The sequence below is a fragment of the Equus quagga genome, chromosome 15 (assembly GCF_021613505.1).
Source record: "Equus quagga isolate Etosha38 chromosome 15, UCLA_HA_Equagga_1.0, whole genome shotgun sequence".
In the NCBI taxonomy this organism is placed as follows: Eukaryota; Metazoa; Chordata; class Mammalia; order Perissodactyla; family Equidae; genus Equus; species Equus quagga.
The window spans coordinates 87,843,882-87,858,182 of NC_060281.1; the positions used below are offsets into that span (position 1 = coordinate 87,843,882).

General features: G+C 49.4%; 1 protein-coding gene across 1 annotated transcript in view; it reads left to right on the plus strand.

Moving 5' to 3' along the window:
- The window catches only part of SFI1 (SFI1 centrin binding protein), a 77,213-nt gene that overhangs the window by 58,576 nt on the left and 4,336 nt on the right, over positions 1-14,301 (plus strand). Inside the window, 11 exon segments of the mRNA XM_046640061.1 lie at positions 4,696-4,777; positions 5,101-5,279; positions 6,072-6,147; positions 6,641-6,736; positions 7,208-7,284; positions 8,420-8,522; positions 9,774-9,870; positions 12,626-12,786; positions 13,241-13,315; positions 13,903-13,977; positions 14,118-14,294. Coding sequence (XP_046496017.1) covers positions 4,696-4,777; positions 5,101-5,279; positions 6,072-6,147; positions 6,641-6,736; positions 7,208-7,284; positions 8,420-8,522; positions 9,774-9,870; positions 12,626-12,786; positions 13,241-13,315; positions 13,903-13,977; positions 14,118-14,294 — 1,198 coding nt within the window.

Sequence of the window (14,301 nt, forward strand, 5' to 3'; positions counted from 1 at the left end):
TGTATTTTCTAAATGTTCTAAAGTAGGTTTTTTGTTTTTATTGAGGTTATGGTAGTTTACAACATGGTGATATTTCAGTTGTATGTAGTTGTGTGTCAGTCACCATATAGGCACCCCTTCACCCTTTGTGCCCACCTCTACCCCCTTCTTTAAATTTTTGATAGAATTTTCTAGTGAAATTATCTGGGCCTAGAACTTTCTTTATGGAAAGGTTTTTGATTACAGATTTAATTTTGTAAGTAGATATATAACTACTAAGAGTTTCTTTTCTTGTCAGTTTTGGTAAACTGTTTTTCAAGGAATTTTTCATTCTATCCAAGGTGTCAAATATATTGGCATAAAACTGTTCATAAAAGTGCTTTATTATTCTGTTAATGACCGTAGAATCTGTGATGACACGACTTCTTCCATTCCTGATTTTGGCAATTTGTGTTTTTTCTCTTCTTTTCTTGATCAGTCTTCCTAGGAATTTATCAGTGTTTTTAAAAAGCCAACTTTTGCTTTGCTAATTTTCTTATGGTTTATTTTTATTTATTTGATTTTAGCTCTTTATTTTGTTCTTTCTACTTACTTTGGATTTAATTTGCCTTCCTTTTTTTTTACCTTCTTAAGGTGAAAGCACAGAGCATGAATTTTTTTGTTAGATTATCGATTTTAAATCTCTCTCTTCTGATATAAGCATTTTATGCTATAAGGTTTCCCTCTGCTTTAGCTTTATCCCACAAATTCTATGTTGTATTTTTCTTATCATTCAATTAAAAATATATTCTAATTTCCCTTGTGATTTATTCCTTGACCTATGGTTTATTTAGAAATGTGCTATTTAATGTCCAGATATTTAGGAATTTTCTTGAGTTATTATTGTTTTTAATTTCTAACTTAATTCCATTGTAGCTAGAGAACATACTTTGTATAACTTCAGTTTTTGAAATGCATTGACACATTTTATGGCCCAGTATATAGGGTCTATTTTGGTGAATATTCCACATGCACTTTAAAAGAATGTTTATACTACAGTTGTTGGGTGTAGTGTTCTATGTCAAGCTGGTCGATAGTCATCTTCAAATTTTCTTTATCCCTACAGATTTTTTGTTTGTCTATTTGTTCTATCAATTACTAGAGAGGAGTGTCAAAAATCTCAAACTATGATCGTGGACTTTTCTATTTCTCCTGGTAATACTGTCCATTTCATTTCATGTTTGGAAGCTGTTATTTGATGCATGTGCAGTTAGGATTGTTATGTCTTCCTCATGAACTGCCCCTTTATCATTTTGAAATGAACCTCTTTATTTTTGGTAGTATGTCTTTCCTCAAAGTCTACTTTGATTTATATTAATAAATCCTCACTAGCTTTTTTATATTTACCATTTGTGTGGTTTACCTTTCCTACTCTTTTACTTTTAGTTTATTTGTGTCTTTATACTAATAAAGCATGTCTCCTGTAAACAACATGTAGTTGTGTCTTAATTTTTTATCCCATGTGACAATCTCTGCCTTTTAATTAAAGTGTGTGGTTCCTTTATATTTAATGTAATTGTTGACATGGTTGGGCTGAAGTCTACGTCTGTTTAAAAGTTCTCTGTCCCTCCTTTTCTGCCTTGTTTAGTGTTCATTTAAAATTTTTGATATTACATTTTATTTCCTGCATTGACTTTTTAACTCTGTACCTTTTGTATTTTTTAAATGTGGTTCTAGGGATTACAGTATTCATCATTAACTTATTACAGTTCTATTTAGAATTACTATTGTATACTTCATGTTAAATGTAAGAACATAAAACCTATAAAATCCCTTTCCCCTCCATCCTTAATGGTATTTGTTGTCATATATTTTGTGTTTATAATACATATATTTTACCCAATACAGTGTCACTTTGCTTTAAACAATCAGAATTCTTTTCAAAAAATTAAGAAAAAATATAGTCCTTTGTTTTTACCCACATATTTTCCATATCTGATGTTCTTTGTTTCTTCCTGTAGATTTGAGTTTTCATCCATGTCATTTCCTTTCAGCCTGAAGAAGATCCTCTGGTGTTTTTAAAGTACAGGTCAACTGGGGATGAATTATCTCAGCTTTTGTTTATGGTTATTTCACTCACACTTTCATTTTTAAAGGACCTTTTCCTGGATATAGAACAATGACTTGATTTCTCCACCCCCTCACTCCCACATGTTTTTAAGACATTGTTCCATTGTCTTCTGACCTCCATTGTTTCTGATATAAAGTCACCCATCATTTGTATTGTGGTTCTCCTAGATGTAATCTGTCCCTCTTCCTTTGCTTCTAAGTTGTTCCTATTAACCTTTGGTTTTCAGCAGTTAGAGTATGATATATTTAAGGTGTCGTTTTCTTGTGTTTATCCTGTTTGGGATTCACTGAGCTTCTTGGATCTGAGGTGTCCTGCCCTATCCTGACCAAATTTGGGAAATCTTATATTATGTTTTCTTCAAATAATTTCTCTGCCTCATATCCTCCCTTCTCTCCTGCTGAGACTCAAATTACAAATGTTAGACTATTTAATATTGTCCCACAGGTCACTGTGGCACTGTTCAATTTTTTTCTATTCTTTTTCTCTCTGTTTTTCAGATTGGATACTTCCTATTGATCTGATTCAAGTTCAGTCATCTTTCTTCTGCAGGTTCTAATTTGTAGCCCATCCAGTGACTTTTCTATCTCAGATATGGTACTTTTCACTTCTAGAATTCTCATTTTTTTTTAAATTGTGGTAAAACCTACATAACATAAAACTTACCATTTTAGTCATTTTTAAGTACACAGTTCAGTGGCATTAAGTACATTCACAGCATTCATCCATCACTAGTATCTATTTCCAGGACTTTCTCGTCATCCCAAACAGAAACTCTGTACCCATTAAACAATATACCTCATATAAGTGGAATCATACAATATTTGTCCTGTGTGTCTGGCTTATTTCACTTAGCATCGTGTTTTCAAGGTTTATCTGTGTTGTAGCATGTATAAGAATTTCATTCCTTTTTATGGCTTGATAGTATTACATTGTATAGATATACCACAATTTATTTATCCTCCATATGTTGATGGACACTTGGGTTGTTTCCACCTTTTGATTATTGTGAATAATGCTGTTGTGAACATAGGTGTACACACATCTATTTGAGTCCCTGCTTTTAATTCTTTTGGTTTTATATCTAGGAGTTGATTCACTGGATCAAATGGTAATGCTATCTTTAAGTTTTTGAGGAACCACCAAACCATTTGGTTCTTTTTGTAGTTTCTTTGCTAAGTTTTTCTATTTCTCTGCTAAGATTCCCTGTCTGCTAACTAATTTTGTTCATCTTTTCATTTAGGTGCTCAAACTTATTTATAATAGCTGTTTTTAAGCATTTGCTGATTCCAACATTTGGATCACTGTTTCTGTTGACAGCTTTTTTTCCTTTAAAGGTGTTCCATTTTGTTCTGGCCAGCCATGGTTCCTTTTTGTTCTTGTGGTTCCTGTGGATCTTGTCAAGTGTGGTTTTTTTCTTTCTCTGTCTGCGTTGTCTTAAATTTTTTCTTCAGTGTTAGGGCATGGCTCTTACTCCTCAAGCTTAGCCTTTCTGAGTTCTGAGGTTCTCAGTGAGGTCTCTCCACTCTGACTGGGCTGGCTGACTCTCCATCTCCCAGCCTTCTCCAACTGCTGGTATCTCTGTTCAGCTCTTAGCCCTGCAGCAGCCACTCTGCTAGGCCTCAGAGAGTCTGCCTGTGCAGCCTCATCAGAGGACCTGGGGCAGCCTCACGTAGAATTCTGGGTATCCCCTTGTGGAGTGTGCAGGGTGTCTGTGAGCATGCCTGTGGGGAGGGGTGAGGTCTCCACCTGCTTAGGCTTAGGAAGGCCACATGTGTCCACACAGTCCTTCCTACAGTCTTGAACTCCAGTCTGTGCCTCAGCTCAGTGAGACTGTCATGCTTTGCTTGGACTCCCTTCCCCCGCCCTCAGTGTCCAGAAAGTGCCCCCAGGCAGTAAGCCTAGGCGGCCAAGGGGCTCACCTGGGGCGTTTCCCTTCTCTTGGGGATCACAGTCTGCACTGCCTGTTGCCCAGGGTCCTGGAAACAGTTGCCTCACATATTTTACCCCATGGTGTGGCCGACACAGCCCGTGATGGCTGCTGACCAGTTGTCCCAGCACTGCTTTGGCAGCCTTTGATGTCGTCATGATGAGCAGGTAGCCCTAGGCAGAGGTGGCAGAGCAGTGGTTCCCAGGCCTCTCTCCCTGTTGACCTCACCTGGAACACTTGTTTTAAGTACTGTTTCCTGGGACCCAGCTCAGACCTGCATGGTCAGCCTTGGGGGCCTGGCATCTGTTTTTAATCACTTCCCCCAGGGATCTATACAGCAGCAGCCTAGCTGGTCAGCATGGACTGGAAGGGCTTTCACGAATGACCACTGAGCACTGTTGGTAGTTCAACCTGGAACTGCTGAAGAACCAGGGTCTCAAAGTCTGTCTTTCATACTGTGTGAGTGCAGGGCTGACACCAGAAATAACAGAAAGTGTTGGGTTGTTGGTGGTTTTGGGGGGTATTGTTGTCTACTTTCCTTTCTTTTCTCCCCATCTAAGCTTATTCGCCTCTTAATGGCACAGTATATGAGGAAGAATCCAACTATTTGGAACTTCTTGTTCTTTTATAGTTGTTTTATTTTAAGTGCTTTCCTATTCTTCATTTGGGTTTTTCTTAGGGAGACATTACAGAAGCGAGTGTTTGCTGTTTGGTGGCAGAAGATGTTTCAGCATCGAGAACACCGCTTGGCAGAGAGAATGGTAAGTGGCTGTCCCTGAGGAGATGCCTGGGATAGAGGCCCTGTTTCAGGCCTTGGCATTCACTGCCTCCCTCCCTCAGGACATCACTCAGCACCCAGGCCCACACTGGAGGGCGTCTTGCCTGTGACCAGGACTCATGAGGCAGGAGCAGGGTCTGGGGCATCTGTTTCCCTTGTCGGTGGAATTTACAGATGGCTTCTGGGCCAGGATGGTTCCTGAACATCCATTTCCTTTGCCTTGGTCATTGTTTGTGGCCTGTAGCTTATTCCCTGGCTTCTGTACCCCCTCCTACATTGCATTCTCTCCCTCCCGTCCTGCCGCAGGCCATCCTTCATGCAGAGCGGCAGCTTCTGCGAAGGTCCTGGTCCATGTGGCACCAGCAGGCAGCAGCATGTTGCCAGGAACGGCAGTGGCAAGCAGTGGCCTGTGTCCACCACCGCCGTGGGCGGCTCAGGAAGGCTTTCTGTGTCTGGAGGGAGCGTGCCCAAGGGCTCAGAGCAGAGTGAGTGGCTGCTTCTGCCTCAGAAGCTCTACCCCTCTCAGGGCAGCTTTGACCATAGTAGCAGCACTGGCAGCTCTGAGTGCTCATCCGGAGGGTCATGTTAGACTAAACTCTGGTTTTAAGTTTCAGAAATTCAGCCTGAAACAGTCTAAGCAAAACCAGGGCTGTAGTGACAGGATCCTGCGGTACCTCATGGAGCTCCCAGTGTCAGGAACTCAACTGGGTACAGACATGCTCTGTGGATCTGCAGTCCTGTCCCATCAGCTACATCCTGCTTCCTGGTTAGGGCCCATTCAAAGTGACCATGGCCAGGAAAGAGACCGAGAGGCCCATTTTGGGATAGCTGACCGCCCAGGACCAGCAGCTGTGGCCAGGGGGCAAGCTGTGGCAGTTTCTACCACACCACGTGGTTTTGGGGCAGGGCAGGCAGCCCACATGTCTACTGCAGACACTGTCCTGCTTTGCTGCCTTTCCATATCCTCTTTGTGCCCTGAGGATCTCCCCACTTCTCCAACTCTGGCCACATTTAACCTTCTCAGTCACCTGCACATGAATATGCTTCAGTGGTACTGGAAGCCTAGTGAGGTTGTCTGCAAAACTTTGGTTATATGTACACTTTTCTAGGGGGAGAGAAGTGCACATATAAACTTTGGCAGCTCTTCAGAGAGGATCTTATTCCCCCCCAAATTTAAGAACCACTTGGCAGGGACCAGGGACTGCAAAGGAGCGTCCATCGAGAGGACCCTGGCTGGGTCTGGGCCGCAGCACTGAGCTCCACCTGTCTCCCTGTAGGAAGGTGGACAGGCTGCTGGCTGCAGAGTTCCACTCGGCATGGCTCCTGCGTTGGGCCTGGAACAGGTGGAGAGAGGTAAGGCTCTGGCACAGGCCCCACTGCATGTGGCTTGTGGACAGGTGGAGTGGTGTGTCAGCATGACTCAGAGGGACATATGGGCTCCTCCACAGTCCCTCGGAAGCCACCTGCCTCAGCGTAGAGAAGAGGCCAGGTGCAGATGAAGAACTGTTACCTGGTCTCTGAGATGAGTGGCTCAGAATTCCTCGTTCTTTAGGTGCTAGGCTGTTCTCTTCTGACTCACTGAATCTAGAATTCCCAGTTTCGGCATTTACAGGCCTCCTACTGCTCAGGGTAAAGGACCTTTAAGCTAACCCTGCTTGAGCATTGCCCCGAGTCAGGCACTTGCCCCATTTGATCCTCACAAACTCCTAAGACATAGATGAGCTGGAGCTCCCAGGTTAAGTACCTTACCTGAACTCACCCAAACTGTGTGTAAGATGGAGGCAAAGCTGAGCCCGCCCCCTTGGCCCCATGGCCCTCAGAGCCCGGCCCTCTCCTCTGTCCGCAGTGCCTGGCCCTGCGGCGTGCTGAGCGGCAGAAGCTGATGCGAGCTGACCTGCATCGCCAGCGCACCTTACTGCACAGGGCGCTGCAGAGCTGGGGGGTAGGAGCTGCTGCTTCCTTCCAGATCTCTCCTTACGTTGCAGTGGGGGGGGATTCTGGAGACTTTGTTTCCCTTCGTTGTTCTTCCTGCCCCTCTCAAAGCAGAGTAATTCCACAAGCCTCACACAGAGCAAGTGCCCTGGGCAGAGGTCTTGCAGCCTCGGGGCTAAGTTCTTCCATCCCTGCTCGTCAAAATGAAACCAAGTGCTGGCTGAGGTGCCAGCCTTAGTGGCCCCTTGTCTAGGAGCCCGGTGGTTTGACATATTAGGTGAGGGCCTGGCGAGACAGTCCTCTCCCTGTTGTCTGGGTGATCTCCGGCCTTGGGACTCGAGGCTTTTGGCCTCTCCCCACCCTCTGTGGTAAGTGCTCTGGGCATCACAGCCCCTGTTGAGAAGGCACCTCTGAGACCTGCCTGGGAATAGGGAGAGATGTGGGCCCAGGGGTGGCCTCCAGTCCTCCTGGTCTCCTGCAGACGTACCAGAGCCAGGTGCGGAGCATCCTACAAGAGGTGGCAGTGAGGGAGAGCCAGCACAGGAGGCAGCTGCTGCGGTGAGTGTCCCAGTGTCTCCTGGGCCCAGCCTGAGGATCAGGGGACTAACTCCAGACCCAGGCAGGTTGGGGGCTCTGGACCCGGGCCCAGCAGAGGATGGGCCTGGCTGCCCCATGCTGCTCATAGTGGGGCCTACCTTTTCCACAGCAAGCACTCCATTCACTCGTTCACCTCATACGTCTTGAACCCCTTCTGTGTGCAGAGCAGGGCCTCTGGGAAGCAGCTCTCCCCTGGCTGTCTGCAAGATTCCTGCTTGTCTTGCTCCTCTGAGCACTTTTCCTTCCCTGCTTCAGACCTGCAGGATTCAGCTTTTCGAGGCACCATTTCATCTCCTCTCCTTCTCCAGAAGCTGCAGTAACTCCCTTTGCCTCTCAGTTCCTAGTCAGTCACCTCCCTGCTTGGCTTTCCAGGCCTTTCACTGACTCTCCAGAGCCATCTCTCAGCCTCTAGGACCATCAGCATCTCTCACGCCCTTCAAGGTCACTTCTGCTGCCTTGGCTCTGGCTCCCTCAGCCCATCCTCCTGCTCCTGCTCAGCCAAGCTCTGAACTCACTCCTTCCCAGCAGGCCTCCCTCATTCTACCCTTTCTTTTCCTTCTTCTGTATTTGTTCAGTACGTGCTGTTCTAGGCTGCCTGTGGGCGGTGGAGTTTGAACACCTCCGTCCCTCCTTCAGGGTCCCGTAAAGTGCCCGTCCAGCTCCTTAGACAGAGCAGAATAAGAAAGAGGGACTCCCTGAACTAACTCAGCAGCAGCACAGACGCTGAGGTTCCAGTGCCTTCCTCCAGCTTCCCTCTCTCTGCACCTCTCTTTTCACGGCATGAACCGCCTGTTGTCACCATTGCCCGGTTTGGCTCTTATTCCCTGTAGCACATAAATGCATGAGGACGTGGTGTTGGTCTTGTTCACCGCGCTGTCCCTGGTGCCCCCTCAATGCCTGGCTCAGAGCAGGTGCTCAGCAGCCGTGTATTGAGTGTCTGCATCAACATAAACACGGCTGTCAGTGAAACAGTAGTCTTGGGCATAGGGAGTCCTTGACTCGGGAGTGGGCTGAAGAACCAGGAATGATTCACAGAAACCTCGCACTGTTTCTCCACACTGGTGTCACTCCCTCTCCCCGCTCTGTGCACCTGCAGGGATGTGTTACATTGCTGGAGAGAGAACACCATGGCCCGTGTGGATGAAACAAAGAAAACGTCTCGAGCAAGTGCTCACTACAGAAGGACCATGTGTTCCAAGGTGAGGCATGGGGAAGCCAGCTGGTCAACCAGGAGGGTTTGAGACCGTGTTCCTCTGAGGAAGTGGCATGGGGGGTGGTGCCAGAGATTGGAACTGAATGAGGAACCTAGGATATGGGACAACTCTCTAGCTTGCACACATACAGCTGTGTGAGCAGCTGGGTTTTTAAAATTTATTTATTTTTACTGAGTTATGAACCAATATCTAGTAAAACAAAAATACAACACGTGTGAGTGAACTAGTTCTTATCAGAACCAGTATTTTCTACATGTGGAATTTTCCACTGGGACAAGCCATGTAAGTCACTGCACCTCCATCTCCTCATCTGTCAGAAGAGGGTACTCGCTCCTGCTTATCGGCCTTGCAGGTTTTGTGGCCATGGAGGCTTTCTGGAAAACATAGAGCATCACGGGAATGTGAGGTCACTGGTCACCATCAGTGGGAAATATCCCCAAAGTGCCACATGATGGGGCCTGGTCCCACATGATAAGCAAGGGAGGACGTGGCCGTGGGAACAAGACGTGGGATCTGTGCAGAAATGAAATGACTGACGTGGTCCCTGGACTCAGGGATGTTTTAGTAGCAGGCAGTCTTTCGGGAGCCCTGAGCAACAGCACTTCACCTGTGGGAAGGCCGGGGGTGGGGGGCTGGTCCTGACAACGCTGAAGCCTCCCATGGATGAGCGATGATTATGTTTGGTCAAGGCCCAGTTTTTCTCAGGAAAGCTCCGAGGCCAACATTTGTGTCCCCTGCCCTAAAAGGAGGGTCAGACCCTGCTTGGCTTCAGGGCTCAGAAGGGAAGAGGGCTTTTTGGAGGGGAATCGAGTTCGCGACTGTTCAGGGAGTAGGCACCAGGTGTCCCCTGGCTGCTTGACTTCTTTCTGAAGTGTTTTGTTACCGTGATTTCATGTGTCTCACATGTGAAAGAGTGCATATAATGTATAGATTCCATTTAACAATAACAGAATGAAAGCCTGCATAACGACTTTACTTTTTTGTGGTGTGATGTGGTTTAACTCCTTCTGGTAGACATATCCCATCGCCTGAGATACTGGGCTTCCTGTGAGGGGTCTGGGGCTCTGTCCTGTTGCCTGTGGGCTGCGTGGATAGTGGGTGCTTCCTGCATCGTGTGTGAGTGCCATATGACCACCATTTGGCTTCATTCCACAAGGAGCTGCCAGCAGAGCTGGGGTGTCCCCAGCAAGTCAGGATGTGCTATGATCACCTCTGTGTTCTTCATCTGCCCCTCAGGTCCTGGTCCAGTGGCGGGAGGCTGCATCAGTGCAGATATACTACCGACAGCAGGAGGACTGTGCCGTCAGGGAGGCCCAAAAGGTGCTGGAGAGGGGTAAGCGGAGGAGAGGATTGTGAAGGACACAGAACCGTCTTGGTGTTCCGTTTGCTTCCCCTTAGTCATTGTCTCCTCCGTATTGTATTAGTTTCGTGTTTCTGAGGTAACAAATTACCACAGACTGGAAGGTTGAAAACCACAGAAAATTGTTCTGTCAGAGTTCTGGAGGCCAAGTCCAAAATCTCGATGTTGGCAGGGCCGTGCTCCTTCTGAAGGCTCTAGGGCAGAATCCTTCCTTGCCTCTGCCAACTTCTGGTGGCCCCAGCAGTCCTTGGTGTTCCTGGGCATGTAGACATATCTCTCCAGCCTCTACGTCTGTCGTCACATGGTTGTCCTCCCTGTGTGTCCATGTCTCTTTCTATAGGGACACCAATCATACTGGACTAAGGGCCCACCCTACTTCGGTATGATGTCAGTTAATTACACCATCCTGACCCTCTTACCAAATAACATCAATTCTGAGGTTCCAGGATGTACATGAATTCAGGAGGGGGTAACTATTCAATCCAGAACATCATAGCATTCTGTTCCCAACTGATTGCCAACCAGTTGGCATTAAAATGAAAGGCCAGGGGCTGGCCCGGTGGCGCAGTCATTAAGTTCACACGTTGTGCTTTGGTGGCCCGGGGTTCGCTGGTTAGGATCCCAGGTGCGGACATGGCACCACGTGGCACGCCACATATAAGTAGAGGAAGATGGGCACGGATGTTAGCTCAGGGCCAGCCTTCCTCAGCAAAAAGAGGAGGATTGGCAGCAGTTAGCTCAGGGCTAATCTTCCTCAAAAAAATAAATAAAAATAAAAAATAAAATAAAATAAAATGAAAGGCCAGGCCTTGAGCTCTACAGAGAAATAAAGAAATGAAGCTGGAATGGAGGCGTTCAAGGTGGTTGGGACGGGGTGGTTTTGATGAGAAAGTATTTCCAGTGGCTGCTGTTCGTCAGCTCAGCCCCGTCCTGTTAGGGTCCCACTTCCTTGCGTAGTTGGCCCTCGTAGGTTTACGGCGCAGGGTTGGCCTCAGGTGGTCTCACAACCTGCTGCACAAACAGCCTGGGGAAGACAGTCCAGATGGGAGCCTCTGCTTGAGAGACACATGGAAACAGAGACCCGTGGCCCTGCAGCAGGGGAATCTGACACTCCGAGGGGACAGCTCGTGTTAGAATAAGTGAAAATATAAATGGAAATGGTTTAAATCAGACCACAGAGAAAACAGATCAAGTTAGTACATTGGCTTCATAGAGTCTGCGCCAGGACGAAAATGAATCAGCTTTGGTTTGGTTCTCACTGCAGTTTGTGTTCGTGAGCACAGATCCTCTGCACAGGACCGTGGGGTCAGCATCCTGCAGCTGCTCCACCCTTAACGTGCTTCTCGGTGTCCTCAAGCTGCTCCTCACCCCAGAAACCAGTGCTGTGTTTCTAGTTCACTCCCAAGAAAGAGGCCGAGGGCTTCCGCCCATCCTTTGGTCCCTGTTTGGACAGCGCTTTGGCACCAGTGCTGCAGAGGCCTCACCGGTTTGGGTCAGGTGCCCTTGCCTGGCGCAGGCGGCCACAGTAGGGAGTTAGAGGTGACAGGCACCAGGTGCAGCCTGAAGCTGCTTCCCTCCACAGGACTAGGGGGCAGCCAACTTTCCTTAGAAGGGAGTGGCGACACGTGGCAGGACCTGGGATTGCCGTGTCCATTACAGATGGTACAAAGGACTTAGAAGACCATGTGACAGGACACTGTGTTCTCAGCACACGGTAGATGTGCAGTCAATGCCTGTGGAACCATTTCTTGGCTTAACTAAGGCATCCGTGTCTCAGGCACACCTTGTCAGTCCAAGGGTGGGGGCCGGGTGCTGGAGAAGGATGAATTAAAGGCAGGTGTCATGAGACACATTAAAGAGAATGCTGAAGAAGTGCAGGTGGGGTCATATGCTGGCTGTGCAACCTCGGGCAAGTCCTTCCCTCTGAGCCTTAGTTTCTCCATCTGTAAAATGGGCATAATAGTACCTGCCTCTTGGGGTTGTCTTGAGGATCCAGTGAGACAATGTAGACACACTTAAAGCAGTACCCAAGAGCTGTCAGCACCAGTCCTAACGCTTGGTCTCCGGGCCTGTGAATGCCGCCTTCCCCACCCCCTCCAAGTTCTGGAGGACACCCCATCTTGGCATCAGTGCCCTGTATCAACCCTCTTCTATTGTCTCTAAAAGAAACTTCTCTTAGAGCCTAAGAAAAGGAGAAAATCCAAAAGGAAAAAATCAAGAGAAGAAAGTGCTCGGTCCCTCAGAAGAGAATCTGGTGATAGAAACAAAACGCAGGATGCGGCCAGGCCGACACCGTGCCTCCTCCCCAGGCCTGGCTCAGGCTGCTTGGACTTGTCTGAGCCTCAGTTTCCTCCCTGGCAAAACAGGGCCGCGACCTCCCACTCCCTCAGACTGTGGGTCTTCTCATCTGCGTGCCCAGCAGCATCTTGCAGGTGGCTCTGCAGGGGACCCTGGCACACCTGCCGTTGCTGTGGACAGACTCGTGGCTCTGGCGGGCTCTTGGGGGGCAAAACAGTGAACAGTAGACCTGGTTCCAGTCTCCCAGGGCCTCGCAGTTGCTGAAGGTGGCCAGAGCTGTCCCCACAGAGTGGCTGCCATCCTATGTGGTGGTTTCACCAAGTGTGGGCCGACACCCTCAACTCTATCCCTACTCTCTAAACTTTCACCATTGCGTAGTCATTTGTATAAATCCTGCCAAAGACCAAACTCTGACTCTGATCTGCCTTAGGCTGTCTCAGGACCTGGTTTCAGCGCTGGCGGGACCGTGGCCAGAGGGCAGCCCAGCGGAGAGTCCAGCTGGAGAGGGCAGCGCAGCATGACCACCAGCGGCTGTTGCTGCGGGGCATGGCCCGTTGGAAGGCGCACCACCTGTGCTGCGTCAGGAAGAGGGTGAGGCAGGCGGCAGCTACCCAGGTCCCCTGAGTGGTGGGGCTGGCCAGGCCAGGAGACCACCTCCCCGGGAGGAAGAGGTCCTTCCTGCAGCGCTCACAGCAGCCAGCATGGGTGCTGGGTGGTTTGGGGTGCTGTGGGCACAAGGCTGCAGGAGCCTTCTGGGAAGGTTGGGGGGAAGCCAGCCTCAGGATCAGGTCTCCTGCAGGTGGAAGATGGCTCAGCAGGGAAACTGGTTCACCCTGAACCATGGCTTGTCAGGGGCCAGGGACCTATGGAGTCATCTAGACACGCCCGCCTGGTGCGGGAGGCCCTTGGCTTCATCCAAGACTCCTTCTGGCAATGGGAGGTTCACTTGGGCCTGGAGCCTCTCCCCCTGCGGTGGCCCCCAGGTGGTCTGGGCATTGGGCACCTGACCATTCGCCACGTGGCTCCCTGGGCACTCTCTCCCCAGCTCCTGCAGAGGCAGGGCACCCGACTCCGTGCCCAGACACTCAGCCGGTCCTGCTTCCGCCAGTGGAGACAGCAGGTGGGAGCCAGAGAGAAGCCCCTCCTCCCTTCCCGCTCCCTTCACTGCCTCCGGAGCCCACGCCTCTGGTTCAGCATTGTTAATGTCACCCTCCTCCAGGGCTCCTCACCCCCAGTCACTTCCCTGCACTGCAGCTTCCTTCTGCCTGTGCCTGCGTGAGGCCAGGTCACGTCAGGGCCCTGCTTCTACAGTGTCACATTGAAAAATACATCAGGGTGATATCCAAAAATTAGTATTAGATGCATTTTAAGTCTTTGCCGAGGCCTTGATAGAATACCAGGCAGGATTACATCATGCTCAGCAACGTGTCCCTGCCACATGCACATGTCCCTCTCGCTCTCTGGATTGTAATGCGAGCTGTCCCCAGCCTGTCTCCCACTTGCTCCCTCCCCCCCAGAGCTCTTTGCCTTTGTTCTTTCCAAAAGATCATTCTTTGATCCACCACCTCAGGGCCTGGCAGGGCTGAGCCCTTCCTAGTGGAGGGGGGCAGCGCCCGAGTACAGGGGTCTGAGTGTGACCAGGGCCGTGTGGTCAGGGCAGCCTCCCTGAAGGTGATGTCTCTGTCATCTTCTTTTTCTGGCTGGTAGCTGGTGAACAAGAGGCGGGAGCAGCAGGGCACAGCGCGGGCCCTGTGGTTCTGGTCCTTCTCACTACAGGCAAAGGTAATGGGGGCTCCGCATCCCACTGCTCCTACCTCTCCCAGAGGCAGACGGTGCCTTGGTGGAGGGCAGGGCGGGTTGTGGGCACAGCCCCGGGGGGAGCCCAAGCAGGGAGAGCTAGGCCTCACTTCCTCTCCCTGGAGGTGTGGGCCGCGTGGCTGGGCTTTCTGCTGGAAAGGAGGAGAAAGAAGGCTCGTCTGGAGCGGGCGGTGCAGGCCTACCACCAGCAGCTCCTCCAGGAGGGCGTTACGCGCCTCCTGCGGTTCGCAGCGGGCATGAGGGCCTTTCGGCAGCAGCTGCATGCCCAGCAGCAGGTGCAGGTAGGCC